Source organism: Acomys minous (genome assembly GCF_964271855.1).
Source record: "Acomys minous genome assembly, chromosome: 1".
In the NCBI taxonomy this organism is placed as follows: domain Eukaryota; kingdom Metazoa; phylum Chordata; class Mammalia; order Rodentia; family Muridae; genus Acomys; species Acomys minous.
In genome coordinates, this window is record NC_140483.1 from 2966285 (window position 1) to 2990943 (window position 24659).

Sequence of the window (24659 nt, forward strand, 5' to 3'; positions counted from 1 at the left end):
TGGAAACATTCAAAACCCTTCTTTTTGAAAAATACATATATCTCAACTTTGCAAGGGATCCGCTTTTTAACTCCCACACGTGATGAGGACACGTTTGCCTTTCTGTGTCTCCTTATTTCCTTTAACGACAAGGACCTCACATTTAGCTCATGTCACAAATGTCAGCGTCTCATTCTTTTGGTGTGAACGATATTCCACTGTGTATACACTCCATGTTCTGTGCGTGTCGCCTGGTCACCCACTGTTGGACACTTAGCATTTTCCCTTTCTGGGTGGTGTGCATGGTGTTGCAGTTAACTCTGAGTGCCCACATCATTGGTTTCCTTGGGGTTTGTAGGCAGGAGGAGGGGATTTCTGGGTTATAGCTGAGCTCTGCTTTGAGCTGCCCAGGGGAACTCGTGCTGTTTCCCATGCTCTCTCCCCAGCAGGGCACACATGCCCTCTTTTCTCCTCCACGTGCAGCTGTCCATCTTACGAGCCCTTCTTACTGGAGTGGGGAGACAGCACTCTGGTTTTGATTTGCGGTCTTGCTAACCCTCTCCCCACATACTCACTGGCCACTCTCATCTCTTCTTTTGAGGAGTGTCAACTTTGGTTTAATGCTTATTTTTAGGTTTGTCTTTGTGTTACCGAGCTCTCGGAGTTCTTCGTCTATTCTGGCCAGATCGACATTTGCAAACGTTTCCCCTACTGTAGGTTTTCTCTTCGCTCCAACCATCGTTTTCTTTATTGAGTGGAAGTTTTTTTTTTCCTCTTGGCGTACGTAACCCTGTATGTCTATTTCAGCTCTTGCTTCCTGTTTTGGGGTCCTGTCTAAAAAGTATCCACAATGGTTTCGACATCCCGAAGAGTTTCTCCTCTGCTTTTTTCCTGCGAGTTTTACGTCTAACAGTTAAGCCTTTACCGCTCTTGAGCTCTAGTAACTAGTGAGTGATACGGCTAATCTTACTCCCCAGGAGGATATCCGGTTTTCCAAGGACCGTTTGTTGAGAGGATTGCCATTTTCTACTGTGCATCACTAGCACGGTGGTGAAGATCAGGTACTCCATTGGTCTGTGTGTCTGCCTTATGTAATACCATGCTCTCTGCATGGCTATAATTTTGTAGTATATTTTGAAGCTAGATAGTATAATGCCTTCTAAATTGTTCATTTTTCGCCATGATGGCTATTTGGAGTGTATTTTAGTTCCAAACAAATTTTATAATTTTTTTCTACCTATGTGGAAAATTCCATTGGCATTTTGATAGGAATTACACTGAGCCTCACTTTGGGTGGTGTGGGCATTTCAACAACACTGATCCTTCTAGTCCATGAACACGAATGCCTTTCTCTCCTCCCTCCCTCCCTCCCTCTCTCCCTCCCTCCCTCCCTCCCTCCCTCCCTCCTTCCCTCCCTCTCTTTCTTCTTCCCTTCTTCTCTTCCCCTTCCCTTTTCCTCCCTCTCCTTCCTTTCCCTCCCTCTTCAGTTTAATTCATAATGTTTTTTGAGTTTTTTACTCATTTACTTTTTAAAAAAGATTTATTTATTGTGTATACGATGGTCTGTATGCATGTACACCTGCAGGCCAGAAGAGGGCATCAGATCACCATTATAAGTGGTTGTGAGCCATCATGTGGTTGCTGGGAATTGAACTCAGGACTTCTGGATAAGCAGTCAGTGACCCTAACCTCTGAGTCATCTCTCCAGCCCAGTTCATAATGTTTTGTAGTTTTCATGGTCAAAGTATTTTATCATTTGGGTGACATTTATTTATTTATTGTAGCTATTGCATATGTTGTTATTGCTTTCTTGATTTCTATTTCTGATAATGTATCGTTTGTACTGGTTTTTACTGTGGAGACTGAACTGAGGGCCTCACACGTGATGATAAGCACTCCAGCGCTGTGCGGTATTTCCAGCCCCACATGCTGGAATTTTTTGTCCTATGATAGCCTTGCTGAACTTTAAGACTGGTTTTATGAATTTTTTTCATGGTTCTTGATCTCTGCAGCGGAGATAATGTCATTTTAAAGCAGTGACAAACTGACTTGTCCAATTTGGACTTATTTTTTTTCCACTTCTCTGATGGCTCTGGCTAGGACTAAAAGAACTCTCTCTTAAACACGTCTATCTTCCTCCTCTCCATGAGGTGTCCCATCTGTTGGCTAATTTCATACGATGCTCTCATGTGGAGGCATGTTCCTTACATGTCTAGTTTGTTCGTCTGGTAGTGCTGAGAGACACATGGCCGTATCTCACCACTTCATGGTCGTGAAAGGTTCGTTTTATGAGGTGGTTGCAAATTCCTTTAAACTTCTCAGGAGCCAGTAACTCAGAAGGTTACCCCGTCCACCCCACGCTGCTGTGTCCTGTGTGCCAGAGACCACCTGACGTCGTGACACCGAGTGCTGTGCTGTGCAGCCAGCACCTGCTGCTTGGAATGCCTGATGTTCAGCTGTCTGGCTCTGAGCATGTGTAATCTGATGCGCAAGGCAGGCGAATGCAAGCATCCACGAAGTGACTGGTAATGGGGAGGTGAGGACCACTGACACATAGAAGATGGAAATTGGATGTGAAATGATTAAATGTTTAGTTAAAAGGCAAAACCACAAAGTTTTATGTATTTGTAAAAAATATAATTTATATTATAAAATATTAAGCCACCGAGAGAAAGGAAAACATAAAGGTTTATGTAGAGAGATCACTTTGGGAAGTGGCATTTTGTGGAAGATGTCAGTGATTTTTTTTTTAATGAAGTCATTTGGGGGAGGCTTATGAAGGACACTGAGCCCCTGTAAATCTTTGCCTGTTGGTCTGCTATACAAGGCCAGGCAGGACTATGACACGCTGCTGGGCAAACGCAGGCATTGGGATGTTATATGTCAAACATAGCTAATTCTTTGGGTCTATCCATTGAGAAGATCCCCCCTGCTTGTCTCTGCCATTCTCCAGGCACAGCTAGGGGTCGGGGACTGGACCCTGAGGAGTAGGTCAGCAGTTTTAGGAACTCCTCCCCCTGCTGTGACAGGGTGTCTGATGAAATAGCTCACAGGAGGAGGGGTTTATCTGGATCATAGGTCAGGGGGTACAGTCCCTCACTGCAGGAAGGGCATCTCTGTAGCTGTGGGGTACAAGGGGCTGGTTACACCCAGTGACCAATTGGGAAGCAGAAGAGAGCTTAGGTCAGAACTGACAATGGACTGTGAGAGGCAGAGCCTGCTCCCCAGAGACACACTTCCTCCAGCTGGCCTCGACTCTGAGGTGTCACACCCTCCTCAAAGGGCCACCAGCTGAGGGCTGAGTGTTCACATGTATGAACCCGTGGGTGACAGTTCACACTCAGCCTGTAACACTCACTGTGGTCTTTGCCTTGAAGAGCTTATAGAAGGCTGTAATGTGCTGTTCACTTGCAAAATACCATGTGGCTATTTTGGCATGGACATTTAGAAGAACTTTAAGAAATGGTGACATTTAGACGATGCCTTGAAGAAAGGTAGAATTCTGACAGGAAAATTGCATCTGTGGAGCCATTAGCAGAGGAAACAGTGTGGGCAGAGAGCAAGGGGACAGGTGCGCTAGTTTGAGGGTCACAGCTGTGATAAACACCATGAACAAAAGCAACCCAGGGAAGAAAGGACTTAGCTTCCACGTCACATCGCAGCCCATCACTGAGAGAAGAAACTGGAGGCAGGAGCGGAATCTGTGATCATGGAGGACACAGCTTGCTCATCCTGCTGCCACAGTGGGATGTCTACCCCCTCCTCCCATCAATTATTAATCATGGAAATGCCTCACAGACCAGCCTGACAGAAACAGCACCTCAGTTGAGGTTCTTTCCGCACAGGTAACTCTAGTTTGTGTCAAGTTGACAAAAACTAACCAGTACAGAGTTAAATGGAAAGTGACTTCAGTGAGGGGAGAGAGACTCAGGGCAGCAAAGTGCAGTGGGCTTGGCCTTTCCTTGCTCCTGTGCTCAACCCCACAGTGCATGTCGCTAGCCACTCATTTGAGAACTAGAGCGCCGGGGGATGGTTCAGTGGGTTCAGTGGGCTGTGCAAGTGTAAAGACCTGAGTTCAAACCTCCAGAGGCCACATAAAGCCCAGCACTTTAGAGCACACCTGTAGTGCTGTGCTTCTGTGAGAAGATGGCAGGCGGAGACAAGAGCATTCCTGTAAGATCATAGGCTACGTAGCCTGGCATGTGCCATGGCAAATAATAAAGGAACTTTGTCTTAAATTTGGTAGGATGCGAGGACCAGCACAAGATTCTTCTTTGGCCTGTGTATGTGTCCTGTGGCGTGTGTCTGCCTAAACAGAGTGGGAGGGAAGGAGAGAGAGGGAGGGAGAAAGGAAGAGGAAGGGAAAGGGAGAGAGAGAAGGAAGGATGGGGAGATGGAGGGAGAGGAAGAGAACAAAGGAAGAGGGAGGGAGAGAGGGAGGAACAGAGAGAGGGAGGGAGAGAGAAGGGAGGGACAGCTAGAGCTGGAAGCTGGTAGCTAGCTTCTTTATGCCAATTAAGACCATAGTGAAATAATGAGAGAAAGAGAGGCTGAGTGCGCAGGTGCGAGGTTTGGTGAGGGCTGAGCTCCAGGGAGCAGAGCTGGGCCTTTCCTCTGTCAGCACTCTCTTCTGTAGAACTTAACGTTCACCACTTCCTATCTGAAATCAAGTTAGTCCCATGGTGGATGGGAACCATATCCCTTCCTGGACAGGCTGAGTTGGCATCACTGATGGGAGTGGGGGTGGGGGGGTGGGGGGATGGGGGGGTGAGGTGGGGTGAGGTGAGTGGGGGTGGTCAGCTGCTCGGGCGCTGACCGGGAGCACACTGAGTAGCAGAGGCAGCTCTAGGCAGCGCAGGGCTTCTGTTGAATTTTTGTTTCCCACTTGCACTCTCTTTACTGAAAATGCAAAGTTCCAAATCCACAGAGAACTGACAGCAGCCTAAGCTTCTGTGAGAACCCAGCCCTTTGAACTTAAGATACACCAGCAATACAGTTTCCAGAAGTGCAATACAGGAGGGCCTTGCCCCAGGAGTGACAGTATTCAGCTACCTTCCAGAGCAGCACTTAGGAAACAAGAGCTCTGGGGTTGCTGGGGGGTGGGTGGGGTGGGGGATGCTGGGGGGTGGGTGGGGTGGGGGATGCTGGGGGGTGGGGTGGGGTGGGGTGAGGTGAGGTGTTCTTTCTGATCCGAGGGAGCTTGTGATTAAGTTGGATGGCTGTGCGTATGCAGAGCTGTGGGCTGACGTGACAGTCACAGAACATACTGTAATAAGCCTAGGGAGCCTGAGCGGAAGCAGCTGGCTCCCCTTGCAAGTTCTCACAGAAGCAATTCCATCTTCCTCAAGACTACCCTGACCCCATATTTAAAAAAATCAACATCTGCCACCTCAACATTTTCGGGTGCCTTTTTCTTCTCCTGAGGTGTTTTCTTGTCTGCCGCCCCAGTGAATGAATCACTATCTCAGAGTCCTTGCTCAAAATGTTGCTGTTTTGTCCCTTGCTTAGGCTCAGCTCTGTAGCTCTGGAGTCTCTCTTACGGTGTAGCCAGACCTTAGCTGAGCCTGCAGCTGTCTTCAGGACCAAGTGGGTAGGGTGTCCAGCATGGCTCTCACTCCACTGAGTTGACTGTTGGCTGAGAACTCACCTGGTGCCCACCAGGACATCTTCACATTGTCTCTGTGTGAGCCACAGTTCATATAGTGTGGAAGCCGGGTTCCAAGAGGGATTGTGTCGTGAGTGAGCATTCTAAGAGATAGGAAGTGGAGTGGAGCAGGCCAATTAAAGGCTGTAACTGGATTTGAAACTGTGTCAGTCAGCTTTTAGTTACTATAACAAAATACCCAAGTCGGTCTCCTTAAAAAGAGCTTATTTTGCTCAGATGTATGGTTACATGGTTACAGTGTGTGGTTACATGGTTACAGTGTGTGGTTACATGGTTACAGTGTGTGGTTACGTGGTTACAGTGTGTGGTTACGTGGTTACAGTGTCTGGTTACGTGGTTACAGTGTGTGGTTACGTGGTTACAGTGTCTGGTTACATGGTTACAGTGTGTGGTTACGTGGTTACAGTGTGTGGTTACGTGGTTACAGTGTGTGGTTACGTGGTTACAGTGTGTGGTTACATGGTCACAGTGTCTGGTTACATGGTTATAGTGTGTGGTTACGTGGTTACAGTGTGTGGTTACGTGGTTACAGTGTGTGGTACATGGTTACAGTGTGTGGTTACATGGTTACAGTGTGTGGTTACATGGTTACAGTGTGTGATTACGTGGTTACAGTGTGTGGTTACGTGGTCACAGTGTGTGGTTACGTGGTCACAGTGTGTGGTTACATGGTTACAGTGTGTGGTTACATGGTTACAGTGTGTGGTTACGTGGTCACAGTGTGTGGTTATGTGGTCACAGTGTCTGGTTACATGGTCACAGTGTGTGGGTACATGGTTACAGTGTGTGGTTACGTGGTCACAGTGTGTGGTTACGTGGTCACAGTGTGTGGTTACGTGGTCACAGTGTGTGGTTACGTGGTTACAGTGTGTGGTTACGTGGTCACAGTGTGTGGTTACGTGGTCACAGTGTGTGGTTACGTGGTTACAGTGTGTGGTTACGTGGTCACAGTGTGTGGTTACGTGGTCACAGTGTGTGGTTACATGGTCACAGTGTGTGGTTACGTGGTCACAGTGTGTGGTTACGTGGTCACAGTGTGTGGTTACGTGGTTACAGTGTGTGGTTACATGGTTACAGTGTGTGGTTACATGGTTACAGTGTATGGTACATGGTTACAGTGTATGGTACATGGTTACAGTGTGTGGTTACATGGTTACAGTGTGTGGTTACATGGTTACAGTGTGTGGTTACATGGTTACAGTGTGTGGTTACATGGTTACAGTGTGTGGTTACATGGTTACAGTGTGTCGTTACATGGTTACAGTGTGTGGTACATGATTACAGTGTGTGGTACATGGTTACAGTGTGTGGTTACATGGTTACAGTGTGTGGTTACATGGTCACAGTGTGTGGTTACATGGTCACAGTGTGTGGTTACATGGTTACAGTGTGTGGGTATGTGGTTACAGTGTGTGGTTACATGGTCACAGTGTCTGGTTACATGGTTACAGTGTGTGGTTACATGGTTACAGTGTGTGGTTACATGGTCACAGTGTGTGGTTACATGGTTACAGTGTGTGGTTACATGGTTACAGCGTGTGGTTACATGGTTACAGTGTCTGGTCATATGGTTACAGTGTATGATTACAGTGTCTGGTTACATGGTTACAGTGTCTGGTTACATGGTTACAGTGTCTGGTTACATGGTTACAGTGTATGGTCATATTTGGGCTCATGTTGAGGAAGTGCATGGCAGAGAAGGTTGGTTAGGTCGTGGTGGTTGGGAAATGTGAGAATGAGAGGACATGTAAGGTAGGATGGGAGCAGAATGAGAAGGAGAGCAAGAGAGGAGGAGAAAGTAGAAGGGAGAAAGAGGGCCTGGGATCTCACAGCCCCTTCTGGAGTGTGCCCAATGCCCTAGCTTCCTCTCATCTCTTGAAAGTGCAACCGCCTATCAGTAACACTGCGGGCTGGCAACTGACCCTGCAAATATGAGCTTTGGGGTAAGCATCTAACTCACAGCAGGTACTCATCTGTGTCTTTTGGTCCAGTGACCTGCTCCAGATACCACTGATGGGTGAGAGGCAGGGTCACATCCTGGAAGAGCATGCTTAGTCGGGAAATACTCTGTGCCACGCCTCCCTCACATCCCATGCGGGGTTCGCGTTCATGCCTGTCACCTGTTGACTGTTGGTAGGTGTAAGCCCCAGGACGGCATGAGCACCCGTTCATGCATTGCAGGCATCTAGATCCAGGCCTGGCATGTAAGCACTCGATGTGAAGTAGGTATTCTGAGTTTCTGTGCTCAGATTGCTCTCTGTGCTGGTGCCATGAGTTCTAACCCTGCCCTGTGTTCTAGTCCTCTACTGCCCCACAGGAGGGCGTCACTCACTCACTCTGTTTCCTGGAGCACAGCATGGGGTCAGTGCTCGGGAATGATGTTAAGTGAACAAGACAAGGTCAGCTGGAGCCAGGAGATGAAGGATAAGTGGACTTGGCTGAGCAGAGGAGAGGCAGGGCATGAAGGCTGAAGGAAAGGGTAAAGAGGCTGTGGTGAAGCTGCCTGTGAGCCCCCTACATCTGGGCTGCCTGATTTGGCTGCTAGTCCGTCTCTCCCAGTCTATAGCTGGTGGCCCAGCGCTCCTCCACTTGCTTGCTGAACAGGAAAATGTGAAGGGTAGAATCCAAGCCTATGTATGGGTTTTAAAAGGGAGATGAATAAAGTCAGAGAAAAATCAATGCTAGCTCTTTCTAATCGAGATAATATTTCAAACACAAGCCCAGTAATAATAACAGCATTAAAATACATCCAGATCCTGTAGTTTTGGTCTTGCTGAGAGCTTATTCAATTCATACATTCCAAGCAGGGTAGAGTGAACAATTTATATGCATGTGTTGCTTTCTTGTTAATTGTGTGTCTTGGCAGAATCCTTAGGGCTGACCTAAAGCCTTGGACTGAGTCTTACAAGAGAAGGCCAATTTTTAGGTCAAGGGGAGGTAGGCGTGCCATTCACACAACCACTGTGAATTCAGAGTGTGGTGGCAGCGGGTCCATCCACAGGTGCAAACACAAGTTTTCAAAAACCAGCAGAGCGCTGCAGCTACAATGCTTTAAAAAAACACTGCACCTTTCTCTTATATGCTCATAAACCAGTTAGTAAAGTGTCAAGGGAAATTGCAGTTTTTTGCGTGTTTGCATATGTGCACATCTTATGTTGAAACTGGGACTCTCACTTGATCCTGGGGCTCGCTGCCTCACCTACTCTAGCTAGCCACCTTGGTTTGGGGATCCCCTATCTCCATGTGAATGCCTTGCATTGCAGATCTATATGTGGGTGCTGGCGATACAGATTTAGTTATTCATGCATGCACAGCGAGCACTTTACCATCAACCTGGTCCCATTCTATCTGTTTGTTGTTTTGGATAGGTTCTCACCAGGCAGACCTGGCTGGTCAGGGACTTGTCCTTACTCTCATAGACACCTGCCTGCCTCTTCGTGGCCCCTGCCTCCTGGGTGCTGGGATTTCCTGCATGCACCACCAAGCCCCTCCCCCACCTTAGTCCATTAGAAATACTGACGAACAGGCAAATAGAGCCTGTGTTGCATGGTTAGAAGTACATGTGTTTTCATCTATACTGGGTTACAAAGAGACCACAATCATCTTCAGTTAGATTCGGCCACAGTTATAGTAAACGCCCGTGCACAGTCCTTTCTTTAGCCCTGCTGTTTATGAAAAGAACCAATGAAAGATGAAGGTTTTAGGGCTGGAGAGACGGTTTAGAGGTTAAGTGCACTGGCTGCTCTTCCGAACGTCCTGTGTTCAATTCCCAGCAACCACATGGTGGCTCACAACAACCATCTGTACTGAGATCTGGTGCCCCCTTCTGTTGTGCAAGTGTACATGCAGGCACAATACTGTATAAATAATAAATAAATCTTTTTTTAAAATGAAGGTTTTGTGGAAATGATGACTTATAAAGATGTAGCTTTAGCTACAGTGTGATTCCTAAGCCGCAGAATGATGCCTGTACGAAACAGTGTCAGAAATTAAGGCAGGACGAGACACGGAGCGTTCGTTCCGTCCTTGCTGAGCGTGCCTCCCGTCAACAGGGCCCAGAAGGTTCCCCTGCTTCCTGACCCCCAGATCTGTGGGTGGCCTTGAGCATCTCTTGTTTTCCCTAGGTCACCTGACATCCGTGCTTCTGCAGATTGGTCATTTTTGGCTGTGGAAGCTTTGGCTGAGGGGTGCTTCTTACTGACTTGCTCCTCATGGCTTGCTCAGCCTCCTTCCTTATAGAACCCAGGACCATCAGCGTCACCCACAGCAGGTTGACTCTGCTCCATCAATCACTCATTAAGGGAATGTGCTCAGGCTTTCCCACAACCTGACCTTAGTTTCTCAATTGAGGTATCCTCCTCTCAAGCTGAAATAAAAATATCCATCAGTGTAGGGGATATATAATGTATGTGTGTATTCACACACACGCCAACCCTTTTCTTGGCTTTTTTGTATATGGATGTTTGGATACATGTAGGTGTGTGCATATGTGTGTGGGGGGGCATATGCATTAAGTGACATGAGTGTACGCTTTAGGGCCAGAGGTCAATCTTGGGAGTCATTCCTCAGGAAACTGCCCCCACCCTGCCATTTTTTAAGTTTAAAAATGTATTTTTATTTTATGTGTATGAGTCTTTGCCTGCATGTATGTAGTGTACCATGTGTGTGCCTAGAAGAGAGCATCAGACACCCTGAAGATGGAGTTATAAATGGTTATGAAGCTCCTTGTGGGTTCTGGGAACTGAACCTATGTCTTCTGCAAGTACAGCAAGCGCTTTAACATACACACCACACCCAGGCACTCATTTATTTCCTATTGTGTGCGCATGCGTATATGTGAGTATATCATGTGTGTATGTGTAAGTGTAAGTATGTGTGTGTGTGTGTGTGTGAGTGTGTGCATGTGTATGTGTATGCATGTGTGTGAGTGTATGCTCGCATGCATGTGTGTGCGCGTGCGCACGCGCGCGCACGCCCTATGTCCCTCTGAGGTCAACCTTGAATATTTTTTTCTCATGCACCATCCTTGTTGGTCTCAGAGTCTCTTTTTATTCCTATGTTCACTTCCTGTCTGGTTGCTTGCTCCGCCTCTTGACCTATGGCTGACTCTATTTAATCTTGTTTACAATATTCAAGCAGAAAGCTCTTACTAGAAACAGGTTTTTCCAGAAAACAGAAATCCTGGGGTTCACAGTGTGATCAAATATCCTGCAACATGACCTCCTCCTTCTGTGAGGATCTTAGGGATGCAGCCTCAGTGGAGTAGGTGGCTCTAACACAGCCCTGCACCACATGGAAAACAAGCTACTCTTAAAGTCACAGGACACAAGAAAGTTATAATAAGAGATTTTCTGGATATGTTGTTGAGGGCATCAGGAAGGCAGGTTATATCAAAGCAGAGAGCTCTCGGTTGTGTCAGAGGCACTGATGGCATTGTTAGCCTTTAGGTTGCTGGAAGCCAGCGGCCTGATAGCTTATCATATCCTCCAAATTTTACTAATTTGAAAAGCGTTAGGTCAGACACAGAGGTGGACAATGAATGGCATTTAAGGGACTGCAGTATGGTAAGGCAACTTGGCTCTGGATCAGCAACATCCTGAGTCTCCACAGTTATGTCACAGTTGATCAATCCGTCTTGTAGAGTCTTTTGTTCTGGGACTTTGGTGCATGGTGAGCTCATCACGTTTATAAGATAGTGTAATGCTCCATTGTATGGATCCACGGTAACTTCCCTGTGTTGTGATGGGCATTTGGGTGGTGTCCATCTTTTGGCTGTTAAGAGCAATGCTGTTAAGACTGCCTGGAGGTCTCTGTATTTCTCTAGACTCAAGACTGGAATTTCTGGGACATAGGGGAGGTCTGTTTAGTTGTTTGAGGGGTTGTCTGTTTTTCTAAGCAGCTGCATCGTCTCACATCCTTCTGTGCTGTGTGCGGCGTCTTTACTGACACTGACTGATCTGATGTTTGCTCCTGGATGGAGGCAGGTTTTGAAAGGACTTATGAAGGATCCTCTTTCCTTATAGTTTTTAAGTGAAATGGATATTTTCATGCATTTTCCACCCCACTATTACCTATGAAAATGTGCCTTGTGTGCTAGCTAAGTGGTTTGGTTGGAAAAGGCATTTGCCACACAAGCCTGATTATAGAGGAACGTTAGTTTAGAACATGGCTGCTCGGGCAAGAGGTCACATCCAAAGACCTTCTAGGTCTTTGTGATCTGGCTGGAATACAAACACGCCTTTAATCCAGGAGACAGAGGCAAACAGGTCTGAGTTCAAGGCCAGCCTGGTATAGAGCAAGTACCAGGTAAAGAAAGCTTAGGTCCAGGCATGATGATGCATGCCTTTAACTCCAAACAATGAAGGTGAAGTTTGTAGAAGGAAGCACCTGTGTTTGAAAGTGATGTCAACTTTCAATTGAGTGGCGGAAAAGGTGATGAATCAGAAAAGATTTGACAGAATAGGATCTGCCCAACTTTCAAGAAAAGAGAGAGGCAGGTGGCAGTTTACCAAAACAGTAATAATAATAATGGGTTAACAGAGAGAGAGAGAGAGAGAGAGAGAGAGAGAGAGAGAAGGATGGGATGAGCCAGAAAATCAGAGAACTCCAAAGATGAGAGCAGATTGCTGAGTTAGTTTGAGGCAAAGCAGAACAATTCTGGGCCAAGAGAGAAGCCAGATTGAATAAGCCAGCTGGGAGAGGAGTTTGAGCCAGAACAGCTGAGTTGAACCAGCCAGCCCAGAGCTCAGAAAGAACAAGTAAGGGTGAGCTCATTAAGCAGTAAGTAAGTCCAGAGGCTGAAAACATTCTAGGCCTAGGTTAGATTATACAGAGGCTGAATCTTTCAGGCCTAGGACAGCAGAGGAGGCAGTTAGCCTGTCAGACAACAGTTGAGCCAGGAGAATACAAGTTACCTTTGCACCTGATCTATGCTGGGAGTTCAATCCTTGGAGCTCACAGTGGAGGAGAGAACCAGCTCCCAGAAGTTGTCCTCTGACCTCCTCATGTACACTGGGGCACATACGTGCCTACACGCATAAGCACACACACTTAAATAAAATATTTTTTTACTTAAAAGAGGTGGCTTGCAAAGAGGTCCCCTTGCTTGTGACAGTAGTGTTGTAGTCTTTAGCATGTTGCTTTTGCTCTGGGAGTTCAGCGCAAGGGGAGTACATCACCCTTTTATAAGATGAGGAATGTCCCATTGTGTGGACCCACCATAATTTGATCTCATTACTTCTGTGTTGCTGTGATAAGACACTGTAAGCAAGACACATCTTACAGAAGAAAGAGTTTAGGTAGGTTTATGTCTGCAGAGGGTGAGAGTCCATGATGGCGTGGGGGTGGGGGTGGGGGTGGGGGTGGGGGTGGGGGTGGGGGTGCTGCATGGAGTAGGAGGCAGCGACTGCAGAGCAGGGAGCTGAGTGTTCACATCTTGAGTCACAAGCAAGAAACAGGGTGAGCTAGGGGTACATGGCTTTCCATGCTCAAGCTCACTCAGTGATGTTCTCCCTTCAGTGAGGCCGCACCCCCCCAAACCTTCCCCAATCAGGACCAACAAGGGACCAAGTGCGAATGCCCCAGACTGTGGAAGGCAGGAAGCAGGCAGCTTCGGGAGCCTGCTGCTGTCTCACACCGTGTGGCTGACGGTCCCGTTGCTTTTCAGGAGGATTGGCGCTGGCGCAAGTGCTCTTCTTCTATGTGAAGTACTTGGTGCTCTTCGGTGCCCCGGCTCTGCTCCTGCGCCTGGACGGTCTCACGCCACCACCCCTCCCCCGCTGTGTCAGCACCATGTTCAGCTTTACTGGGATGTGGAGGTGAGTCTCATGGTTTGCTTATGTCTTTTGGGGGTGTCTGGTGGGCTTGGCTGGCTTCAGAGAGTTTAGCTACTATTCTTCTTCTTCTTCCCCGAAACCACCTTTGGTACTGCACATTCTTTATCCAGCTAACATGAGGGCAGCCTTTGCTTTCTGACCCTCGAAAAGTTATCACCAAGCTATGGAACTGAGAGAGACAAGAGTGACTGTTTGCACCCCCCCCCCCCAACAGGACTACGTCTGGAGTGTACCTTACCAGGGACATTATATTCGTTACTTGTCTCATGGCTGTGATAAAATGCCCTGACCGAAGCAATTGATGGGAAGAGGCTTGCTTTTGGCTCACTGTTTGAGTGTAAAGCCTGTCATGGCAGGGAATCTTAGAGAGGAGAGCAGCGGTCACACTGCATCTGCATCCAGGAAGCAGAGAGCAGTACATGCTGGTCACACAGCATGATGGTGTTCAGCTGCCTTTCTCCTTTTGATGCAATCCAGGACCCAAGCCCATGGAATGGTGCCCCTGCTTATAGAGTGGGTCTTCTCACCACAGTGCCAGGTTGTGTGCCTGGAGGCTTGTCTCCCAGGTGAACCTGGATATGGTTGGCAATAAGTGTCGCCACAGACATGCTGTGAGATCTTCATTACTCTGCCTTCCTTGACAATGACTGTGTAAGTCACTCTGCTGACTAAAGATGGGCTGAGTGCTAGCCCAGGCCTCACTCACTGCCATTTGTTCACTCTCAGGTTTTGAAAAACCCTCTGGTCCAGTCTTCTTATCTTTTCAGTAATAATAATAAGAGGATGTGCATATCTGTCTGTACAAATAACTTTTATTCACCTGATATAATTGTTGTCTGCTAACCCAGGCCTAGTCCTGGTACCTTCTAGCCTCTGTAAAAATCTAATCTAGGCCTAGAATATTTTCAGCCTCTGAGACTTACTGCTGAGTAAGCTCACCCTTTCTAGTTCTTTCTGAGATCTGGCTGGCTGCTTCAAGTCAGCTATTCTGGCTCAAACTCCTCTCCAAGCTGACTGATCAAACTGGCTTCTCTCAGGCTCTGACTGAATTGCTCTGCTTGGCATCAAACTAACTCTAGTAATCTGTTTTAATATTCTGACTGTTCATTTTCTGGATCTTTCTGTCTTCACCTGTGTCTGGTCTCTGTCTCTCTCTGTCTCTTTCTCTCTCTGTCTCTGATTTCAAGTAGCTTCTCTTTTCCTCTCAATTCTCTCTCTGGTTCGTCACTTTCTGTGCCTCTCAATTAGACATCACTTTGAAACTGGGTGCTTCCTTCTACAAACTAACTTTTACCTTCATTGTCTGGGATTAAAGGTATGTACTAAGGTCATTTCTGTACTCTGGTTAGAGCAGCCATGTTGCTGGATTAAAATTCCTCTATATCTGCCTTCAAAAGCTAGGCACAGTGGCACAGGCCTGTAATCCCAGCACTTGGGGAGGCAGGTGATCTCTGAGTTCAATGCCAGCTTGGTATACAAAGCGAGTCCAGGACAGCCAGGGCTGTTACACGGAGAAACCCTGTCTCAACACACACACACACACACACACACACACACACACACACACACACACACGTATTTTGAAGATGAGGCAAGCCACAGCAGATGTTCCCAGATGTTAGTCCTGTGCAAGGTTTCATGCATAAGTTGGATGTTTTGTTTGAGTTTTCACTGTTCCTGAGTTTTGTTCCATACACTTATGATTGGCCTGGAATTTCTGTTCCTAAAGATCCCCTAAGCACCTTGTGAGGTTTGACAGCTGTTTTCCAGAAGGACTTGCTTGTGGCTGTGTTTTTCTGAGCATGCCCATTGTGTAGCGAACATCAGGATTGCTTCTGTAATTGCAGGCTGGATGGAAGAAGCTCAGGGCAGGGATTGGGTGTGTGTGTGTGTGTGAGGTCAGGCAGGGGCACTGGCTGGGCAGGCTTGCTCCTCAGTTCCCTTGCTTGTCTCTAGTTCTGGCCCTGTTCACAGTCACTGCTCTGCCTCATTCATCTCTGGAGACACAAGACCCAAGACAGAGGTAGCAGGATGACCCAGCTAATATCACAGGGCCAGCTGCTGCTCTTCTGCAGGACCCAGGCAGTGTTGTGTCTCCATAGCTGTGTGGTGACATGCAGGATCACCTGGGCTCTTTATGCGTGGCTTAGCTGTGTTCCCATTGCTCTGTGAGGTTTGGGAGTTCCATTAAGTGACTGAAGGACTGTTAAGCAGCTCTCTTCCATTTCCTTTATCACTTAAGCTCCAGGCTGGCCTTTTTAATGGGGAGTGCTGGCAAAGAGGCTCTCCTCAAGGAGAGGGAGAGAGAGAGAGAGAGAGAGAGAGAGAGAGAGAGAGAGAGAGAGAGAGAGAGAGAGAGAGAGAGAGAGAGAGAGATCACTAGAGGCTGTTATCACGTGGCCTGCTCGAAAGGTCGCCTTCCCAGCCAATGCTGGGGACCAGGGGTGATTTGGGAACATGCCACAAGCATCTAGCAGGAACCCTGCGTGGCTCCTCTGCCTCTCTGTTGTGACCATCTGCACTAATGCACTTGGGGAGGACTTCTGCAGGGTCAGGGGAGTGGTAACCATGGTGACCAGGGCAGTTTCCTTGTCCATAGTTCATGGATTGCTGCAAGGTGGCCACGTTTTGTTCAGTGAAACAGAATGGCTGTTTTTGTTTTATTTAATCACAAATTCAAAATGATCTTTTTTACATTTTTAAGCGTGTGTGTGTGTGTGTGTGTGTGTGTGTGTGTGTGTATGTGTGTGTGTGTATGTATGTTTGTGTGTGTGTCTGTCTGTCTGTCTGTGTATAGTTATATGTACATGAGCTCAGGTGTCCTTGAAGTCAGAGGTACCTGCCATCGGATGCAGTGGTCCTGGAGTTACAGATAGTTGTGACTCACCTGGTGTGAGTGCTAGGAACCAAACCTGTGTCCTCTTGAAGAGCAGTATGCACTTTTAACTGATGAGCCATCTCTCTAGCCCTCTTATTTAACCTGGTTCTGCCCAAGAAAGAGCCTTAATTTATATAAGCCACAGAGATGGGAAAACATAGTCACCATTGTCACCATCAGGAACAGATGGTTACTCTGTAGTAATCAAACATCTCCAGAGCGTGATCCCTTCGAGCAATGAGGATCTGAAAGGTACTTACAAAAAACAAAAAAACAAAACATAACAAAACAACAGAAATCCCACAACCCTGCGCCTTGCCCCCTACTCCCCCCACCTGCAAAAAAAAATAATAATAAATTCTTCTCCAGGACTGATGCAGGCTTCCATTCCAGCTTCTGCACCCTGCAAGACTGGGAAGTTCCTTGGGTATTTTAGGTTTATTGATTTAAGCAAATGTGTGTGTGTGTGTGTGTGTGTGTGTGTGTGTGTGTGTGCGCGCGCGCGCGCGCGCCTATGTGAGTTTATGCGCCCTGTGCACGTTCGAGTGACCAAGGAGGCCAGGGCCACCAGATCCCTGGAGCTGAGTCACTGGTGTTTGTGAGCTGCCTGGTGTGGGTTCTGGGAACTGAAGCTGGGTCCTCTGCAAGACCAGCGGGCTCTGCCCAGGCCTGGTTTTGGTTTTGTTGTTTTGTTTTTGAGATAAGGTGTTACTGTGTAGTCAACCCTGGTTTTGAAATCAGCCTCCCGAGTGACGGGTTACAAGTGCGCATCACCACACCTGGCCCCCCCATATTTCCAGGTTTCTTTCCAGTTTGCTAGCTATACTTTGCTGAGCTGTGACTTTGTGTAAGGTGCCTTTTCATGTTCAACAACTGGGTTTCAGAATCCAGGCCAGCCTCTGAGGCATGGTGTTGAGGAGACAATTTTTTAATTGAAAAAAAAAAAAGAATAACAATACTGACTTATCTCTGTGTCATTTACAGAATGCCTTCTCCTCACAAGGAGGTTTTCAGTGTTGTGTGTGGGTGTGCACACACACATACATGTCTAGTGTATGTGTATGTTTGTGTAGTGTATGTGTATGTGCATGTCTGGGGATACACATGCACTGTGTGTTCATTCATGTGGAGGCCAGAGGTAAATGTTGGGTATCTTCCTCACCTGCTCTCCATTCTGTCTTTTGAGATAGTCTCTACTGGACATGGAAGTCACTGACTGGCTACACTGGCTGGCTAGCAAGTTCTGGAATCTGCCTGCCTCCACCTCCCCTGTACTATGGTTCAAACATGCACAACCAACCCAGCTTTGATCTGTGGGTTCTGCAACCTATTGTTTTTAAAATGTATCTGTATTATCAATATTACCTGTAGTCCCGACTAGCAATCAATCAAGACACAGACACTTGTTATATTTTAAAATAGCCTTAGTTAACCTAGGGCAGGGCAGATATCAATCCTCTAAACTACCTCCCATAGTGAGGCAGGCATGGGATCCCTGCCTCAATCCCATGCCATCTGCTTCCAATAACTTCTATCAAGCTACCTCCCATCTATAATCCCATATACTTGCTCATGTTCTTCATCTGGGCCAGATTCTCCATCCAAGCTGGCCACGTCCTTCTCCAGATAACCCATGGCAGCCTTCCTCTCTTCACTTCAGGTCTCCTTCTCCTGGTGGTGGTCCTTCTTCTTCCCAGAATTCCTCTCTCTCTAAGCCCCACCTATCTCCTCTGTCCTGCCCAGGTCCGATGGCTTTTTATTAAGCAAAAGGTGGGTCACAGACAGAAAGCAGTAATTAACATCAAAATACATCAGACCATCCCCCAACAGCGACCAAATGTAGATTGTGCTGCCTGTGTGGCTTTCTCCTGCTGAGCCGTCTCTGCAGCCCTGGTGTACAGGGTTTTGTGTTACATCTCTGCGCATACAGTCTGTTAGGGAAGGGAGGTTGCGAAGGTGTGATTTCTAGTATCCAACTTTACCCTGATGTTTCTGGGCTGCCTACTGGGAGTTAGTTGCTGCTGTCTGGGATTGGCGCCCTCTTCCAGAGCCTAAGAAATTAGTCAGGAGCAGAGCACAAAGTTAGTGGGGCTAACATCCCCCAGGCCACGGCAGAGGGGAGAGGTGCAAAGCGGAAAGTTGACAGGCACATGTTTCCCTGGGCCACGGTAGACGTTACTGAGTGATTCCCTCAACTGTCGGAAATAGATACTGAGTGAGGATTGAACCAGCGATGAGGCCGTTATCAGTGCACGCCTACCTGCCTAACAGGAGGCTGGCTAACTGCACCATCTTTCTTTCAGGGCACTCTGTGTTGAAGGACTCTGATGCCTTCAGCCTGCAGTGTCACTGAATTCTGAGCTTTGTATCACAGGACACTTGACTCTGGCCTTCATGATCTCCCTTGACAGGATCGCTTAAGTTGACCATGACCCACACCTATAGTTAGGACCTGATGGGCCTGTTCACTCCTTTCCCTGGCTTCTTCCCTCGTGGATCCCATTGGAACATTCACAAATGTAGCAAAGGTCCAAGGAGCAGCTGTATTCCCCTGGTGTCAGTTTCCTGTGGCTGGCTAGAGCAGAGAAATCAAAATTTCTGTGCTTAATCTGTAGGTTTTATGTTTCAACTTGGATGAGCTGAGATCTCTCTCTAATGAATATCTTTTGCCAAGAGTCATTAAAGATGGCGTTGCATGTCTGAAGTTTCAAATTAGCATTCTGGTCGCGTCCTCTAATTTGATTTCTAGCTATGGAGGTGAAGTGTGCAACGCGATAGGACTTCCCACAGAAGCGGGTGAGTTATGGGTCAATTTCCGTTATCTCAAGAATCTGAGGCAGCTTGTCCTCCACACTGCTTGAATTATGTTGCTTTCTGGACTCTGCAGGCAAATTCATTCACACATCATCCGTTATCCTAGAGAATCTGGGTAGCGGTTGGTGGAGGCTACACTTTCCTGTGCGAGTATGTCTTTAGGTTGAGGAGGCGCCTGGGCCTTCCCTCTGTGGGGCGTCAATTGCCCAGATTGGTAGGTTGTCGATAGATAGAAGAGCTTAGCTCTCTAGGCGGGATGTTGGTTCTGTGCAGTGGACGATACATTCACTAATGAGCTGCTGGCTCTTTGAGCATCCAGCTTTTGATTGACACTCAGTCTCCAGTTGTAGGGAGGGTGGCAGGCATGGAGTTGGTGAGGTGAATGCCATATTCTCCTGGCATCGCTGGTGCAAAGCAATGGCTGGGTGAACCTAAAGAGGGAAAGGTGGGGCAGACTGTGCTCACAGGTGCTCACCCTGTCCAGAGGGACCCTGCCTCTGAGAGCTTTCTCTTCATGGGCTCACCAGCTTCACCAGTGAGCCTCTCTGTGAGTTGTTTGCTTTTCTAGGCCGATCATTCTATCTCTAAAACGAGGAGCTGTCCGGTAGGACAATGTGACAACGGACAGAAATGAGCCCATAGGAGGCCTGCAGGTAGTGATAACTTTTAACTTTTTAAAATGTGTGTGTGTGTTGGGGGGTGGTAATGTTGTAAACCTGACAAGGCTAGAGGTGACCAACAGGTCTACCTACTGCTGGGTCACGCCTAGGAACAGTGAGTGCTGAAGGGACGGGCTAAGCAAAGACTCCCTTTAGTTGGGAATCAGAGAAGCCATGATTCAGCAGAGTGGGCAAAGCCATAAGCTCACAGATGCTCTGATCCTGTTCACCAGCCCAGCCACGGAGAAGAGGGATGGCTGCTGCGTCCTACCACGTCCCACTACACATGTGACTTGGCAAGTTAGCAGCCTCCTTCCACCAGTTCATTTCCTAAGGCCCTGAGATGGACTGGTCATTGTTCTTGCTTTGGCGAGTTACTGTCTGGGTCAACGGAAGCCACACCCTCAGGCAGTGGACACAGGACAAGCGAACGCTAAAATATCTGCTCAGTATCCTGGTACAGACAGTTCATACCTTGCCTGAGCCTTTTTTGCTTTTCCAGTGAAGAAAGCCTGGAGGGTGAGTGGTTCAAGGTGTGGAAAATAGGTAGAAGCTGTGGTTTCAAGTGGAAGCGCGCGGTCCCGTGCCTTCCCCAGGCATTGGGTGGTTGTTACTGGTGAGCACATTTGCAAACAGCGTCCAGCTGTGGGCACTGTACCTCACCGCTATTACTTCATTTGTCCAACTCTTCTCTCTCTGATCCTTGTCCAAGAGACTCAGCAAATGCGTTTTCTCTATTCGTATTTAAAAGCACCTTTTCTTTTTGTCCGAATACAACCTTCCATAGATCAAAGCGGGAAGGAAATGTGGAGTCAGCCACCACTCGGTGTTGCATTTGCTTTGCTTTGATGGCTGCCCATCCCATTTTCCTTGTGTGAAAGATGTCTCTGTATGCAATTGTGGACTGCCTGAAAGCTTCTAGAGCAAGAAGCCGTGTGGCGCAGGGAACACCAGGGCTTCTCCACCCGGAGGGCATTGGTTGTCAGTCTTACTAGGCACCAGAGTATTGAGTTCGGGGACACGGGCTCGGAGCTGATTGCCCTCAGAAAATACATGTTGAATGGATGGGTGTGAGGTGTCAGTCACAAGCACACCTAGCTGATGTGGATGTTTTGGGAATTTGTTCAGCCTTTGGGAGATGGGCCTCGCTGGAGGTAGGTGGGGGCTGTCCCTGCATCCTGTGTGGTCCTGACTCCTGGCCTGCCGTGTGATCGATCTTATGTTCCTGATACGAGAGACATGAGCAGTTTTCCCCAGCACTCCTCCTTGCTGTGACGGATTCTAGCCCCTCAAACTGTGTGAGCCCAAACGCTCACTTTTCTTCTTGTCAACTATTTGTTTGGTCACAGTGATGAGTACAGTAGATGATCATGAATTTATAAAATTCTGACCACCAGAACGTAGGAGGCAAGGCTCCAGTACTTTGCTCTGGTGTGTAAGTGGCCTTTCTGTGTGTGCCGTGACCACACCTGAAGGATGTGATGCACGCCGAGCATGACCACGGTTGGTACTCAGCGCTCCTCATCTGATTTCCCGCGACAGGTGTTTGACACGTGTGTCAAAATATTGTCTGCCTTCAGTTTCCTTGAGGATGAGTGGATGTGCTGCGTGAGGGGTGAGCAGGAGGAGTGTGCGCACCTGCCTTAACTGCCAGACGTCACACCATGTCATGGATAGCAGGCTTTCCATTCAGACTTTGTATGAGAGAGAAGTCTGACAGCTGCTTGTCTCTGAGGTTGGGATTTTTCTTAGGGAAGTGCTGAGGGGAAAAAAAAAACCCTAATTCTCTTGCAAGTGAAGGTGAGGAAACTGGATGCAGGGTTGGGAGTAAAACCCTTGTTCAACAGACCGTGGGGCCAGCCAGACTCTAGTGGTAAGAGCTGCAGCGGCTGCAAATGTGAAACTGTGGCTAACCTGTGGCGTGCTGTTTGGACGGAGTCTCTGGTTGTCCTGCTTGGAAATACTGCTTATTTCTTGGCATGGCTCCATAAGTTTCGAGGTGAACGCTTAGGGTTCCGATTTGGGAAGCTCACTTAGCCTGTCAGTCTCACACGCTCTGTTTGAAGGCACCTTACTTTCGCACTGCTTGCCTCAGCCATGTGGAACTCACAGCTGACAGCTTTGGAACTCAGGCCTGAGGGAACATGGACACTGTTTGTCTCAGATAGGTGTTCTTGTGCTTAGGAACACCACACGGTACTTCCGTGCTGTGCTTGAGGGACTGTGATATCATCTCCCAGAATGCACCAAAACGGGGCAGTTTAGATGTGATGCCAGTGTGAGAGGGAGCCGGCAGCATAGTGAGGCCTTTCCACCCAGCAGGTCAGGAGACTCAGGTTTCTTGCTTCTGAGCTTGAGTAGCTGCACAGATGTTAATTTGGAGGTTTGCATAGATCTCACTGAGCAGATAGGCTCACAAACGCAGGGTCCTGAGTGGCGAGCATAGATTCTTGAGGGGTGAGGATGGGCCTCGCCAAGAAGGTCACATGCAGTGAAGACCTGATGAGGGCACGAGAGTCACGTGACTTACGGAGAGGTGCTGCAGAAAGAGGGTACAGCCATTGCAAAGGCCCTGGGACAGAGGCGTGTGTAAGGGGTCCAGGAGCACCAGTGAGGCCAGTGTGGCTGTGATGGAGCATGAAGCGACAGAGGCAGGAGAGGTGTGGGGGAGGGGCAGGAGAAGGGAAGGAGAAGGGCCTGAGAGGGGCCTCGGTGCTGCCAATGTGTATCCTTTGCTTCCACATTTCAGTTAGGCGGAACGTGAGAGGGAGTTGAGCTGAGAGGCAGCCCCAGGAAGCTGGCTGTCTTTGGAGAGTCGGAGGGAAAGCTGGATGCTGGGGCTGTGGTGGGCAGTGTTCCTGGTGGCTGAGGATGGGCTCTAGGGGTCAGTGAGATGGCTCAGGGGACAAAGGCACTTTCCATGCACCTAATGTTCCTAAAATTCCTTCCCAAGGAGAGATATAAGCTACCCCTGCCCCTTTCCCTAAGGTCCCAATGGGAAACCAAAGCGTGATGCGGCCAGATTCACTCTGAGGCATGCCTGAAGGTGTTCCTGCCCAGTTCTCCTCAGCCAGGATCAGTGTGTCCCTGTGGCCGCTGAGATGGTCTCGCCCCTCTCCGATGCCGCACTCACAGTTACCAGTTAGTAGGGTGCAGCTGGGTACCCTGGGCAGGGGAAGGAGTGGGGAAGAGGGTGTAAGCCATGAGCAAGCCCTGCTGGGATGGCCTCTTGCCATGTGGCCAGATGCTTAGCTCAGAGGACTGTCACTCACAACACACCTGATGGCCCGAGTTTGACTCCTGGTACCCAGGTGATGGAAGGAGAGTACCGGCTCCCACAAGTTGTCCTCTGACCTTTACTCACACCATAACACTTGCCAAGTTAGATAAATGTATGTTTTTAAAAAAGGCTTGAAGATGGCTTCCAGCTTCCGGTGAACTAGTTGGAGTTTTTGTTTCCAGAAAACCCTGACTGCGTTATGAGGCATGGACATTTAAACGATTCCAAACCTAGGGAGCCAGCAATTGTGACACTCACTGTTTTTCTCGGTAAAAGGCAACTGGGTTCCCTTACAGCAATTCCCCTTTCTTATGATGGTGACCAGCCCCTAAGACTTCTCGTCTCTCCTGTGGTGTGGGAAGAGGAAGCTGGCCAGGCAGATCTCCTGCACAAAGGCATTGGCATCTGAGTTTGGAAGTGATTCAGGTCACGTTCGGAGTTGCCTTCGTAAGTACGGAAAGCACTGGAGGCGACACGTTGTTAAAGGCGTGTGCTCGGACGGCGTGAACTTATTAGCATTTCGGGCTGATGCTTCTTTTGGATTTAATTAGATTTCAGGCTCCAATCCATTCATTAAATGAATTTCTCACTGCTTAAAAGGTGCAATATGCCCATGGCGTGGCTTTCGCACCACTTCCCTTCCTCACCCGCTCACGCAGATCTTGCCTTGTGTCTAATTCAAAGCCAGAGGTTATTTTCCAAAGCCAGCACACAGGATAAATACAGCCTCTTTTGTGCCTGCAGATGCTGGGGTCTTGGCTCTTGTGTCTGCCTCCATCTGCCCTGGATGCTCTGGCGGGTTTACTAAAAATAACTACTTGTAAAAGTAGCCTCTGTGTAATAGTAGCCACCTTCTGGTTCAGAGGTTTTTTGTTTGTTTGTTTGTTTGTTTGTTTTATTTCTTGTTTTTTTGTCACTGTGAATCTGTCTACAGCACAAAATCCAGAGGCCTTTAGTTACACTATTGGGAGGGGTGTTGGGGCTATTTAGAGAGTGGACAGCAAGTGTAATGACTCAAACCCTGACAGTGACGAGACAAGCTGGGAAGCCGGCTGGCTACTGTGTGCATTTCATGATGCTCCATGTTTGTTTGGGAGAGCTGAGTGACTGGTGTGTCCTAACCCTGCCTTTGCCATGGCAGTGTCCATGAAGATGTAGCTCTCACCTCATTGGAAAAGAGATGGTTTATTCCAGAACCAAATATGTATGACCACAGGCCAGAAACATAGAATCAGCTTTTCCCACAGGCCACACTCCAAGAAGGAAGCAATTTCATAACATTAAAATAAAAACAGGGCTGGAGAGATGGCTCAGGGGTTAAGAGCACTGGCTGTTCTTCTACAGGTCCTGAGTTCAATTCCCAGCAACCACATGGTGGCTCACAACCATCTATAATGTGATCTCATGCCTTCTTCTGGCCTGCAGGTGTACAGGCAGGCAGAGCACTGTATGCATAATAAATAAATTTTAAAAACTGAAACAGAACATAGAAAGTCATAAATCAATAGTTCCCAAGTGTGTTGGTCAGGTGGTTTGACTATAGCAACTG

The 24659-nt window shown here is 48.0% G+C and overlaps 1 protein-coding gene across 2 annotated transcripts in view; it reads left to right on the forward strand.

Annotated features, from left to right (window-relative positions):
• HHAT (hedgehog acyltransferase) overlaps positions 1-24659 on the forward strand; it is a 252165-nt gene that overhangs the window by 79586 nt on the left and 147920 nt on the right. For both annotated transcript variants that reach the window (XM_084794948.1, XM_084794947.1), the window contains exon 8: positions 13311-13461. In XM_084794948.1, coding sequence (XP_084651074.1) covers positions 13311-13461 — 151 coding nt within the window. The remainder of the gene's footprint in view (positions 1-13310; positions 13462-24659) is intronic.